Source organism: Erpetoichthys calabaricus, chromosome 10, assembly GCF_900747795.2.
Source record: "Erpetoichthys calabaricus chromosome 10, fErpCal1.3, whole genome shotgun sequence".
NCBI classification, from domain to species: domain Eukaryota; kingdom Metazoa; phylum Chordata; class Cladistia; order Polypteriformes; family Polypteridae; genus Erpetoichthys; species Erpetoichthys calabaricus.
The window spans coordinates 134,162,563-134,175,961 of record NC_041403.2 but is presented as its reverse complement, the minus strand read 5'-3'; the positions used below and the strand labels follow the sequence as shown (position 1 = coordinate 134,175,961).

Here is a 13,399-nt window from a genome sequence, read left to right as displayed (position 1 = left end):
CAAAATCAAGAAACAACAATAATTACTTTAAATTCTAAACACAAAGCCAGTACTCCACTGCCGGACCTCTCTTCTGCATATAAAGGCAAAGGAAGAACCCAATAGTAGTGACATCAGGATGGTCCCACCTATTGTGGCTCCACCCACAAATCACATGAAATGGCACACATTTAAAGATGCAGAACATAAATAACAAATAACAAACAAATCTAACAGAAATGACATTAAAATATGAAAAATAATCAAAAATTAATAAAAACAATCATATAAAACAAAATAAGACATGGGAAAAATCCCTAGCTGTAACACAGCAGTTCAGTTTTATTCACCCAGTTACAGAACCACTTTGTAATATCATCAAGAATCCTGTTACTTATGTGACAGGTGTCTGGTCACACTTACAGGTAATCTAACGCAGACACCGGTAAAATATCCAACTACACCACCCAGTTTTATTAAGAGACTGGGAACTCTTGAGATTTACTGATAATAGCACACAGGTTTCTTTAAATTGTGTGGTGAGTGAACAAACAATGAAAGACACAACAGCAATTTCAGGAAAAGAAACAGTAACTTCTATTACACAAGACAATATAATGTACATTACAAAGATAAACAAACATAAAAATCTAACAATATCAGGGATGAAAACCCTTTTTCAAATAGCAAAGCACACAGTCCACACTCTAGAAGTCTGTTAAAAACATAAAGTGTAGGATACAGCCTTTAATGGTACAGAGTCCAGTTTGCGCACTGTGTTACCCCAACAATTAATCGTCCAACTGTCCACAGATGCACTCTGTTCATCAGATGCTTATTTCCCAACAGACATTTTGTCAAATCGTTGAATCCATGTCAGCGTCTCTTCATCGTTCTCTTTTTCCGACTCTGAGTTCCTTTTGTTGACCTAAGCACACCTCGCTTCTTGTGCGGCAGCTTTGAACGGTCCTTCTATGTGGTTTCCATGTCTTACTGGACCCACAACCTGAGTCTTCTTATGGAACTGTCTCTTCCCCCTGGAGGTAAGATCTGTTATTACAAGTTTGTATCGTTTGTATGTTTAAGCAGTTCAAACTTCAAAGCGGGTGACTCTTTTGTAAGACAGCAAATACCTATATCCTGTAGACAACCATCAGAATAATTATCCATCCATCCATCCATTTTCCAACCCGCTGAATCCGAACACAGGGTCACGGGGGTCTGCTGGAGCCAAACCCAGCCAACACAGGGCACAAGGCAGGAATCAATCCTGGGCAGGGTGCCAACCCACCACAGTCAGAATAATCAGTAACAGGATTATTCACCCCAGTCCCAATAATGGGTGCCTATTGCCCTTTCATCTACTGATTTTTACATTTAATATTTACATTACCCATTGTACAGAAAAAAATTCTGACACTTTTAATTTTCTTTAAAAGTTACTGAATTAAAATTTATTTGAAAATTCATACAAAATTATACATAAGACTAGATTGTTACCTAGGAATCATAAGAATATGAACATGCTTTGCAAAAGGGAGAAGGCCTTGGCTAATAGGTTATCCTAATATCTTCTAATATCCCACCCAACTACTTTTTTAAAAGCTCTCATGGTCTCCATTTTAATATATGACTCATTAGTTTGATCCAGATTCCCATTACCCTTTATGTAAAGACTTGATTCCTGGTTTCTACCTTTAATGCACTTCTCTTTAATTTCCTCTGGTGTCCTTTAGATTCACTAACAACAAGAAATCTTTCTGATCTGTATCGATATCTCTAAAAGATACTCAAATAATAATATTGAAGACCTAGATCAAGTTCTAATTCCCTCTTCTCTGTTCAAAACTAGACAGATTAATATATTACACTATATAACAATTTTTTTGAAAAATTTTGATTCCCAAAAGGTTTTTGCTGATTGTGACAGGTACCTACTAGCAACAACAACAACAACATTTATTTATATAGCACATTTTCATACAAAAAGTAGCTCAAAGTGCTTTACATAATGAAGAAAAGAAGAATAAAAGACAAATAAGAAATTAAAATAAGACAACCTTAGTTAACATAAAAAGGAGTAAGGTCCGATGGCCAGGGTGGACAGAAAAAACAAAAAAAAAAAACTCCAGAAGGCTGGAGAAAAAAAATAAAATCTGTAGGGGTTCCAGGCCACGAGACCGCCCAGTCCCCTTTGGGCATTCTACCTAACATAAATGAAATAGTCCTCTTTGTAGTTAGGGTTCTCACGGAGTCACTTGATGCTGATGGTTATACAGACTTCTGGCTTTTAATCCATCCATCATTGTTGGAACATCATGGTGCTTTGGGTAGATGGTGGTGGCACAAGCCACCACCAATAGGACACCGGAAAAGGAAACAGAAGAGAGAGTAGGGGTTAGTACAAATTTTGAATGAATAGTTATTATAATGAATTGGATATACAGAGTGTCAGGATTAAATTACAGTGAAGTTATGAGAAGGCCATGTTAAAGTAATGTGTTTTCAGTAGTTTTTTAAAGTGCTCCACTGTATTAGCCTGGCGAATTCCTACTGGCAGGCTATTCCAGATTTTAGGTGCATAACAGCAGAAGGCCGCCTCACCACTTCTTTTAAGTTTTGCTCTTGGAATTCTAAGGAGACACTCAGTTGAGGATCTGAGGTTGCGATTTGGAATATAAGGTGTCAGACATTCCGATATATAAGACGGGGCGAGATTATTTAAAGCTTTATAAACCATAAGCAGAATTTTAAAGTCAATTCTGAATGACACAGGTAACCAGTGTAATGACATCAAAACTGGAGAAATGTGTTCGGATTTTCTTTTCCTGGTAAGGATTCTAGCAGCTGCATTCTGCACTAATTGCAAACGATTGATGTCTTTTTTGGGTAGTCCTGAGAGGAGTGCATTACAGTAATCTAGCCGACTAAAGACAAACGCATGAACTAATTTCTCTGCATCTTTCGATGATATAAGAGGTCTAACTTTTGCTATGTTCCTTAGGTGAAAAAATGCTGTCCTAGTGATCTTATTAATATGCGATTTAAAATTCAGATTACAATCAACGGTTACCCCTAAGCTTTTTACCTCCGATTTGACTTTTAATCCTAATGCATCCAGTTTATTTCTAATAGCCTCATTGTATCCATTATTGCCAATCACTAAGATTTCGGTTTTTTCTTTATTTAATTTGAGAAAGTTACTATTCATCCATTCTGAGATACAGGTTAGACATTGTGTTAGCAAATCAAGAGATTTGGGGTCATCAGGTGTTATTGATAAATACAGCTGTGTGTCATCAGCATAGCTGTGGTAGCTCATGTTATGTCCTGAGATAATCTGACCTAATGGAAGCATGTAGATTGAGAAGAGCAGCGGACCCAGGATAGAGCTAGGTACTAGGTATGCATAAATATAGTTTTGGTTTTACTGCATCACGTAGGAACTCTGAGAAATAGACATTTATATGTTTACTGAAAATAACTTATTTAGTCACGTTTATGTTTCGCATAAGCTATTAAATTCAACAGAATTAAAAGTGTTTTGCTCCTGATTTTCTTTTGTATTCAATATCTGGTGCATCATGTTGCAGTGTCCAACAGTAGTCAGCAAGCATTGATGGATTCCAGTTGCCCTGGTATCGTTTCTCCATCGTAGCAATGTCCTGCTGAAACCTTTCACCGTGTTCGTCACTGACAGTACCGAGATTTGCGGGGAAGAAGTCCAAGTGTGAGTGGAGGAAATGAATCTTAACTGACATGTTGCACTTCATTGTCTTGTATGCTTTGAGAAGTTTGTCTACCAGCTGAATGTAGTTTGGGGCTCTGTAATTGCCCAGAAAATTGTCAACAATGTCTCTGAAGGCTTTCCAGGCAATTTTTTCCAGCCCAACTAAAAGATCTTCAAACCGCTTGTCACTCATAACATGTCTGATCTGGGGGCCAACAAAAATGCCCTCTTTGATCTTGGCATCAGTTATTCTTGGGAACATCTGTCTTAAATAATGAAAATCTTCATCTTCCTTGTTCAGTGCTTTCACGGAATTCTTCATGAGTCCCAGTTTTATGTGAAGAGGAGGCAAAAATATTTTTGGCGGGTCGACAAGTGATTCATGTGCCACATTTTTCAGTCCTGGAACTAACTTTTTACGGATTGGCCAGTTCTGTCGAGAATAGTGCGACTCTTTGGCACGGCTGTCTCATTCACAGATGAAACAACAGTACTTTGTATAGCCAAGCTGCAGTCCTAGTAACAGAGCAACGACTCTCCACAGATATTCCAGTTGTACCTGCTATACTGGATGTACTTCAGTAACAGTTCCATATTCTCATATGTTTCTTTCATGTGTGCTGCACAGCCAACAGGTACTGAAGGATAAATGTTGCCTTTGTGTAGCAGAACAGCTTTCAGGCTTAACATTGATGAATCAATGAAAAGATGCCACTCTTCCGAGTTGTGATCACAACCCAAGGCCGAGAACAATCCTTCAATGTCACAACAGAAACAGAGACTGTCAACTTGTGCAAAAAATTTGGTTATATCATGATATTGGCCTCGAAACACAGAAATTTTCGTACCTGGTGACAGCAAACACCATTCCTGTAGTCTCAAACCCAGCAGCTAGGCTTTTCCTTTTGACAGACCCAAATCTCTGACCATATCATTCAATTTGGACTGAAGTAACAGTCCGTCACGTGGTCTTTCTGTTCTCGCCATATCATCGGAACAGCAAACGACATCGTCTTTCGAGTGCCTCTGAGCCAGGCTCTCAGACTGACAGCACATGTCGCACAGCTAATATGAGGTGCCCATTCCTTGTCTTGATCACCAATTTTGCAGCCAAAATACAGATGATAAGCTTTCTTCACAAGAGCAGTCACCCAACATCTCTGAGGCGCACGTGTATATTCGCCACAGATATATCAGAATGTATCGCGGCTGTTACGACATTGGCGAGACATATCGCCCGACACCAAAACGTCTATAGCATCAAGCTTACTTACTGTTATATTGCTACAGATACTATACTTTACTATACTGATACTATACATACACACTGACTATCTATATTAACCAAATGAGCAGGATTGGTGTATGCAAGCCACCTTTATAGCATTCTGAGACAGCGTCAAGCTCGTTCAGACCTGCCCAGGATGTCAACTTCCACAGAACAGCTTCCAACCTGACCTGATTCCATGCCTGGACATGCCCGAGCTGCACAAACCGTTGTTGATAAGTCACTTATGGGAGTGATACAAATATAAGAAAAAAATCATGACAAAACTGAAACGGTACGTGATGGGTAAATTTTGATGTGATATTCGTGATCAGCACCTAAAAATCTATAAGAAACACTCAACAGTGTTCAAGAAGCAAAAACTTTGTTGTGTAGTGTTATTAATGTAGAGATTCTCCTGATTGCTCTTATCTGTTCAATGTCTAGTTCTGCCAAGTCTGTTGTATCCAGAACTGCACATAATACTTCCTTTCTGATGTGGTCTAACAAGCCCATTGTATACTATGAGCATAATGTCACATGATTAATATTCAGAATTTTTAGAAATATAACTGAACATTTTACTTGCCCTTTATTCGCTTCTACACACTGACCGCAAGCTTGAAATACTGCATTCAAAGTCATATGACTTTCTTTTGTCTAGCACACTAGTTGATTGTTCAAAAGTGTCTAGGCAATATTTTCCTAAATTATAATATTGTTACGTGTGATAATTTGCATAATCTTATACAGGATGAAGTTGATCAGAAAGTTGTTATATTTTCTTTTTGATATAACATTCTCAAATACACTTAATCCAGTTTAGGATTGTAGGGGGGCCAGAACCACACCAGCTACAGCAACATTGGATAAAAGGGAGGAATTGGCCTAGAATGGAAGGCAATCTAACACAGGACATACTCACACTTGTACCCACACTTGCACAATGCCAGTGTATACTTATTAATTTTCCCAAGCAAAACCCAAATACCCTGAGAATAAGCCCATACAGACATTGACTGGGTACAGGACTTAACTCTAAAAAACTAAAAGTAACAATAACCACTGAACCTATTTGACATATTTGACATTAGGCTTATTGCTCTGCAATTGCTAGGATATTGTAGCTTTCTTTTTCTTTTTATTTATCTCATCTCAAAGATAAAATCTAAAGAAGCCTATGATTTTGCTTGTCTTCAGTGCACTTAGACTCCGTCCATATTACTATGTTTTAATTTTTTTTAGTTTTTAAATTAAAATGGCAATTTCAAATCGCTTTTGAAGTACCTTCATATATTCTAAAACAGCTGAAAACACATATGATGTAGAAGGTCACATGTACTGTGTGCACCAGTAGAAAATTCCTTGAAAGGGATGACAACACTGCCATCCAGGGGATTATTGAAAAACTGCAGCGACCAGTAAATGATTTACCTTTTGTGCATGTATGCAGCATGTATGCAGCATTCAAGCTGGACAAAACATCATTTTGATGCATACAGATAAGCAACACAACCATGAAAGTACCATGGAATGTAACACTTCTGTCTGCTATAACGAAACATGTTTTTCTTCCATAAAGGGTGACTAATCAAGGAATGGGACGTTGTCATGAGCAGGATCCAATCATGGAAGGACTAAATAATAAGTGTGATAAGAGTGTGCATTTTCAAAAGTCTACATTTTCACTAGTCTACATTGCAACGTTAAGCTGGCATTTTCAGAAGTATATGGCTCTGGAGTGTGTTTTGAAAAGTCTCCATTTCTGGGGGTTAAAAATGTCATGGTAGTGTGAACAGAGCCATAATGTCTGAATGTCATGTCTTGTTTTCACTTCTGCCTTAGGTGTTCCATTTATTCATATATTTAATTGAAAAACATTTTTTGAAATATATATTTATTTCCTGATGTTTAAATTGTGATTTATTGCTTATATACTGCAGGAGTATAGATTTTTATTTTATAACTATTTATTGATTTAGCCTCCACTACTATTTTTTTCTCACTTTCTCTCATCAAATCCTTCCTTCTTACTCCGCACTCAATGACCTAATGGCCAGAAGTTACTTTTAAGCTCAGCCAGGAAGTACTTGCATGAGAAACTCCAGGAATCACTTCTGGGGTCAGGAGAGGCATAAAAATCTCCCAAGGCTATGCTTTTAGGACTCCTCCACATGGCTTAATTAAAACCTGTAATTCTTGGTTATAGTCTTTGGATTATATGTCACTTGTCCAATTTTACTGGCATTAAGCTGCCAAAAAGTAACATAATGGGTTTCCCTTCTGTTACCTACTGCATTGGGGTACATTTGTCTCTGTCTGTACTTTCATGATATACCTTCCCTAATCAAGTACTTTACAGACAGCTTATTGAGTGGAACCAATGCATGCGAGTTTTTAGCCCAGTTTTCAAAGATTCTCATTTAGTACACTACATCAAGATCAGAGTGAACCCTGCATCACTGTGCCCTCATGGGGCTAGTAGATACTGTATATCATGTTTATTATATTACTTGGTCTAGCAGGAGGGAGCATTCACTACATAGATAAGCAGGAAAATTCTCCTTCCTTCTGCATGTGTATGGCTGATTGAAAAGATAAGCATCACTATCACAATAGCATTCTTCTTCCATATACATTAGTCACTGTAACTTGAAACAAAGCCCCTATTCTTGCTACTGAGGGGCTTGTATTACATTCAATTATTCATTCATCTGTTTACTAAGCTTGCTTATTCAAGAAGTGAGTCAAAGTAGATCAAAGTCAGTAGTGTCAGTACTGGGTGCAAACCTGAATTTAAACTTGAACTTAAATGGTGTCGTCAACTATGGGAACACACTGTCCACAAAGAAATGATGGGATACCAACTGGGTCACCCCTTTAAATATTTTCAAAATGCCAAAATAAACAGGTGCTCGATGGAGTGTAAAAGTACAACAAGATATAAAAAGCAGGTCAAAATAAGGCAAAACTCAGGATGGTGCAATGTTCTGTAGAACGGTCGTAATTCGTTTGGGAGCTTCATTCTGTTGTCTGCTCTCTCTGGAATAAGACGACTCCTGCCGGGAATTCCTCGACTTAATGTTGGAGGAGGCAGAGTCACTTGCCAGTTAGTTAGGTAGTTAGTCAGTTGCCCTCCTTGGGTAGTGTCTCAGTACTGTGAGAGAAAGAAGAGATGATCCTGTCAGCGACAGCGTACCCTTGTGTCCCAGTGTGGAATTGTTTACCACTAATGAGTTTGGAAAAGCTTATGTGCTCACACGTGACAACAGGTTACATTCCAGTACAGCACACTCTGCCATCATAATGCACATTACAAGATAGAAACACAATATAAAACATTTTAAAAAAATCTTTCATTTATTAATTTCTGACTCTGTGTGTCTATTTGTAAGTATTTCTCCCTATTCTGTATATTTTCAATAATTTCATTCCTATGTTCTTTTCCCAAAATATTGTAGGCCAATAAAAGGTCATGGGTAGAAAAGAAACCAGCCAGGCGACATCAAGACCAAACTTGTGTGGGATATCGTGTCATCACACTGTTCACTCATGCATACGCTCCCACACTAATGCCTATCAGGCAATTGTGCAGATACCAGTCAGTTAACGATGTATACTTGCCATGCCAGGTACCAATAGGTTATATAGGCTATATGCACACCGTACTGCTGACGTACTTCCAGTGAAATCTCAGCCAGCTCACTCACTTTCATTGTCCATATTGCAGTTGTGATTTTTGTTCAGTGGTGAAAATGTCAAAGAAAAAGAAGTTTAAGTTACAGTATACAGATAGTTCTACAGATGAACATTTTTGTGTACCTTTTCAGCTTTCAGTAAGGACAACAAGGTACTTAGTTTTCATACATCCATCCAAAGCGATGTATTGTTGCTATCCACAGAGAGAGCTTTACATTTTAGTCCCCATATTCAAGTTTGTGGCCGGCATTTTAAAAAAATTGATTTTCGTTAGCCAGGGTCTGAGATGGGGCAGCAACTGTTGAAAAAGGGAGAAGGTCCTGCATTGTTTTTGTGGAAGAATTGCTCCATTTCACTTTCAACCCCAGGGGTTTAGGACAGTAGAAAGCGACCGAAAGAGGATGACACACTAGGCGAGGAGGAGGATGATAAAATCCACGAGGTCCATGACTATGCTTTGGCTCCTGCAGTTGTCCACCTAATGCTTGATGAAAATATGTCTCTCAGAGAGGAGATCCTCCAGCTGAGTAAACAAATCGAGACCCTTAGAAAGAAGCAGTGGTTTAGAAATCATCGTTTTGTTTTCTCATTTGCTTTTTTATGAGGAAAGATGTCCAGCACATTCATATTAATATGTACTGTAGCATCGACACCCCAATTGATAGATTCTCTGCTCTTTACATGGCTCTTTGAGGTGACTCGCTATCCTTAAAAAGACTAGTTACCTTTTGCTGCACTACTTGGAAAAGCATGTGTGATTGTGCAGAATTGCCGTTTTTATTGGTGCTCCTGCAATTGAAGATGTAATGCCAGCTCATTCTTTTAGTGATTCATCCCTGGCTAATATAGTATGTCTTGTGCCATTGCAGTATTAAGCTTACATACATATTCACCTGTCACTGAATAAAGTTTAATAACTAATACCTGAAATTCTGTTTTTTTTAAGAAGCTTAATGTAATCACATATCTGTCCCATGTCAGTTCAAGCTTTTAATACATCCAGATCTTACCTTCGTAATTGGGGATGTAGCTTGAGGCATGTAGCTTGAAGCCCTTCTCCTTTTTAGCTCCTGATGTTTGGCACAATGTTGGAATAATGCGACTAACATCATTTACTGTTAAGTCTTGGCACGTCCTGAAGCGATTGGGTGAAAAACGCTACAGCTAGACCATTTTGATATCAGCTCCTGAAGTGATGAAGCTGACCGATGCAGTCTCTAGAAGAGGTTGTGCATATAGCCTATTTTATCCCATGAAAAGGGTCATTTCTAAAGACGGACGCTGCACATGTTTGCTGGAATACTAGGCCTTTAACTAGTTTATCTTTGTATTTTCTGATACCAAGAATTAAAAAATAACGACAGTCTTCTATCATGTTTTACAGTCATCAAAGGATGGGTCACAAACCGATGATACAAGATCAAATGTAAGTAAAATTGTTTTTCAGATTAGCCATCTTCTGGTTGTGAGTGTGTGTATGGCTCCAAAACAGAACTGAACTAATATGTATTAAAAAGATTCAAAATACAGTGTACACATACAGTGTGTGATTTAAAGAAAACACAAACTTAGGATGCTTGATACAAAACTTCACTCTAGCCTGGAGTAGTTCTACTTGTTATTCATCACAATTTCTCACTAATAATTAAGTGTGGAATAACATATCAAGTTGAAAATGTAATAGATACAGTAATCCCTCACCTATCGCGGGGTTACGTTCCAGAGCCCCCCGTGATAGGTGAAAATCCGCGAAGTAGCGACCTATATTTATTTTATTATTTATATATATTTTAAGGCTTTATAAACCCTTCCCACACTCTTATAAACCTTTCTCACTCTCTTGTTACCCTTTCCCACACTCTTATAAACACTTCCTATGCTCTTAAACACTTTCTGCATTCTTAAACACCGCAGACCAACACTGCACACTGCATGCAGCGATCAGACGTCAATGTGTCTGTACTCACTTTGTGAAGGGGGGCGGCTGAACTCTGAGCAGAGCAGAAATGGACTTTGTGCTGCTTCTGCCAAAATGCCTGCTTGTCGCTCTGCGCGTTCGGAAGGAGGAGGAGGAGTGTGGGTGTGTGAGGGCTGAACGCACGTTCGCTCAAACCCCCCTCCCCGGAGGCGCAGTATGCTCCTGCCACTTCGCATTGTCAAGGGGGTGGGGAGCTGAATGAACGCTAAGGAGAAGTGGACTTTGTGCTGGCTTTGTGCTGCTTGTCGCTCTGCGTGTCAATAATTTTAAGCCTGTACATCACCAATTTTCCTGTCTCACTGTCTTGTCTTGCGTGAAGTTAAAATGTTTAATAATAGTGAGATGTTACTCATATCCTTAGCCCGACATCCACATATCATATGTGTTAACAAAGTGTGTTTTATAAGTTTACATGTGTTTAAAGCATGTGGGATGGGTATTTTAAGGCTTAAACTATAAAAATGTTTATTTATATGGTCTTTCTATATCGCGGATTTTCTCCTGTTGCTGATGGGTCTGGAACATAACTTCCGCGATAGGCGGGCAATCACTTGTATTTAAAAACCCGCGAAGTCGTGAATCCACGAAAAGTGAACCGTGAAGTAGTGAGGGATTACTGTATATCAGAACAATCTCATCCTAATCTCATCTGTGAGGATAAAGTTCACATTATCTAATATGATAAACTGTGTGATTCTCTTGGACTGGAGTGCTTCCTTTTCTTTTCTACTGAGATTCTGTCTCCTTTAAGGCTCTTGCTTTGTGTACACTGCTTCAGGAAACTACTTTGGTGAGCAAAAACTCTTTTGGAAGAATGGGTATATTAACCAATAGATCTATTTTCTGACTTCTCTTCAGGATTTAATTGAACTGGAGCCTATGTAATACCAGTCTATTGTAGTGTCCAGTAATGGTCACACTGCCTCTTGCGGTTTCACAACCTAATATGCACATCTTAGGGATGTGGGTGGAAAGAAACAGGACCCATCATTATATATAATATGCTACCATGGCTGTCCGTTTATCTGTCCAGGATTTTAAATCACCTGTAGCTCATAAACCGTTTGAACTACTGACCTAAATTTTGGCACACATATACTACGTGATGTCTACTATCCGCTTTCGGGGTGATGATTGACTTCCAAGGTTATTCCTCTTTTTATTTTTATTTTATTTTATTGTAAAATCAACTCTCAGCAGCGGGCATCAGGGCGGCCGTGCGCCACATGAGTGCGGGCGCCGTTCTCATCCCTACCACCTTCGCCGGCACGTCCCCTACCTCTTCATATCTTAAATCATTCTTGAGGTAGATTGAAGACTTAAGTGCCAGCTTAAGTGAAAAATTAAAGAAAATGTACTAAGTAATTGCACCACAAACACTGACTTAATCAGTTTTAATGCGAAAAGATGCCAACGAAAGACAAGAAGAGGGCCACTAGAGTGGAAAAGAAGAGCTGCTCAGGAATCAGCAAGCGCATCAATCTCTGAGCAAAACCAATGCTAAATGTACAGAGAAAGAAAGAGTATGAAAACTAGGAATGCTCAAGTCAAGTATATTCACTGCATGTTATCATGCAGTGCGCCGTTACTGGTAATAAATATTATACAAACATAATGCAGCCATGCAAACAGCATACAGACAGTGACTGTGACAGAATTCAAATGTGTCCATCACTTCCTAAACCCTTCGATTTTTGTCCTTGAAGCATCAAGCAAATCACAAAACACAAGGCTCTAGACAGGCTGAAAAACTGTCAATACACATAGTCAAGCTCAATTCAGAATCATAAATTTAATTTATATATCTTTTAGAATGTGGAAGTTACCTGATTACTTGTAAAAAAAAAAAAAATCAAATGAACACAAGGAGAACCTACAGAATTCATGCAGACAGGGATTAGGCAGCAACCTGGATCTGTGGGCAGTTTTAAAATTAAACTATTTAGTTTTGTCATGGGCCTCACAAGAATTAGCTTTGTAGAGCAAATAACAGATATTAGTAGAGGTAAAAATTAGACAGAATATTTTCAGTATTACTATTTTCAGCGACATCCACTGTTTGCTGTTCCTGTAATTTATCTCTCATTTTGGTGTACACTGCAAATTAGTGTGGCGTGGATGATAAATCTAAGTCAGAATAGCATAATTTAAAGTTCAGTTCTGTTCCCTTCTGTCAAGTATAAGTGTGAGTTTGAGTTCCTCCATGATGTTTCTTTAAATTTGTAGTGCTCGGTCGCTTTAAATTAATTGCAGTGTCTTTTTTGGACTAAAAATGTTTATTCCCCAGATAAACATCTTTATTTTGAAACTATAACAATGTGTTTATTGACTTTACATGTTTTTGTCAAGAATACAATTGCTCACCAAGAAAACTGCCCTGACCTGTAATACTCCTTAATGTTTTTGTCAAATCAATATTGCTGTGAAATTCACTGGAGTTTCCAATAGGGGACTCAAGAAGTTGATGCAGCTCCCTCTTCTGTACAAGAAGCGAGTAAGGTGGAAAACAAAAATGTTGAAGTCCTACCCAAGCAGAAAGGTACCCTAGTGGACCCACCGAAGGAGACACCCAACGAGCTGGAAAGCCCGGTGAAGCAGAAGCCAGCTAAAGAGAGCTCTCCAAATCCCTTCAGTAAACTCTTCAAACAAAAGGTTTGTCTCATCCTTAGTAAAGTGCAAGCATTTTATATTAAGTACACAGCAAATGATCACAGAGGAACAGCCTGTCTCACCAAAGAGGAACACA

At 38.5% G+C, this 13,399-nt stretch overlaps 1 protein-coding gene across 4 annotated transcripts in view; it reads left to right on the top strand.

Annotated features, from left to right (window-relative positions):
- bcas1 (brain enriched myelin associated protein 1) overlaps positions 1-13,399 on the top strand; it is a 106,530-nt gene that overhangs the window by 77,970 nt on the left and 15,161 nt on the right. For all 4 annotated transcript variants that reach the window (XM_051933106.1, XM_051933107.1, XM_028811920.2 and 1 more), the window contains exons 8-9: positions 10,060-10,101; positions 13,102-13,305. In XM_051933106.1, coding sequence (XP_051789066.1) covers positions 10,060-10,101; positions 13,102-13,305 — 246 coding nt within the window. The remainder of the gene's footprint in view (positions 1-10,059; positions 10,102-13,101; positions 13,306-13,399) is intronic.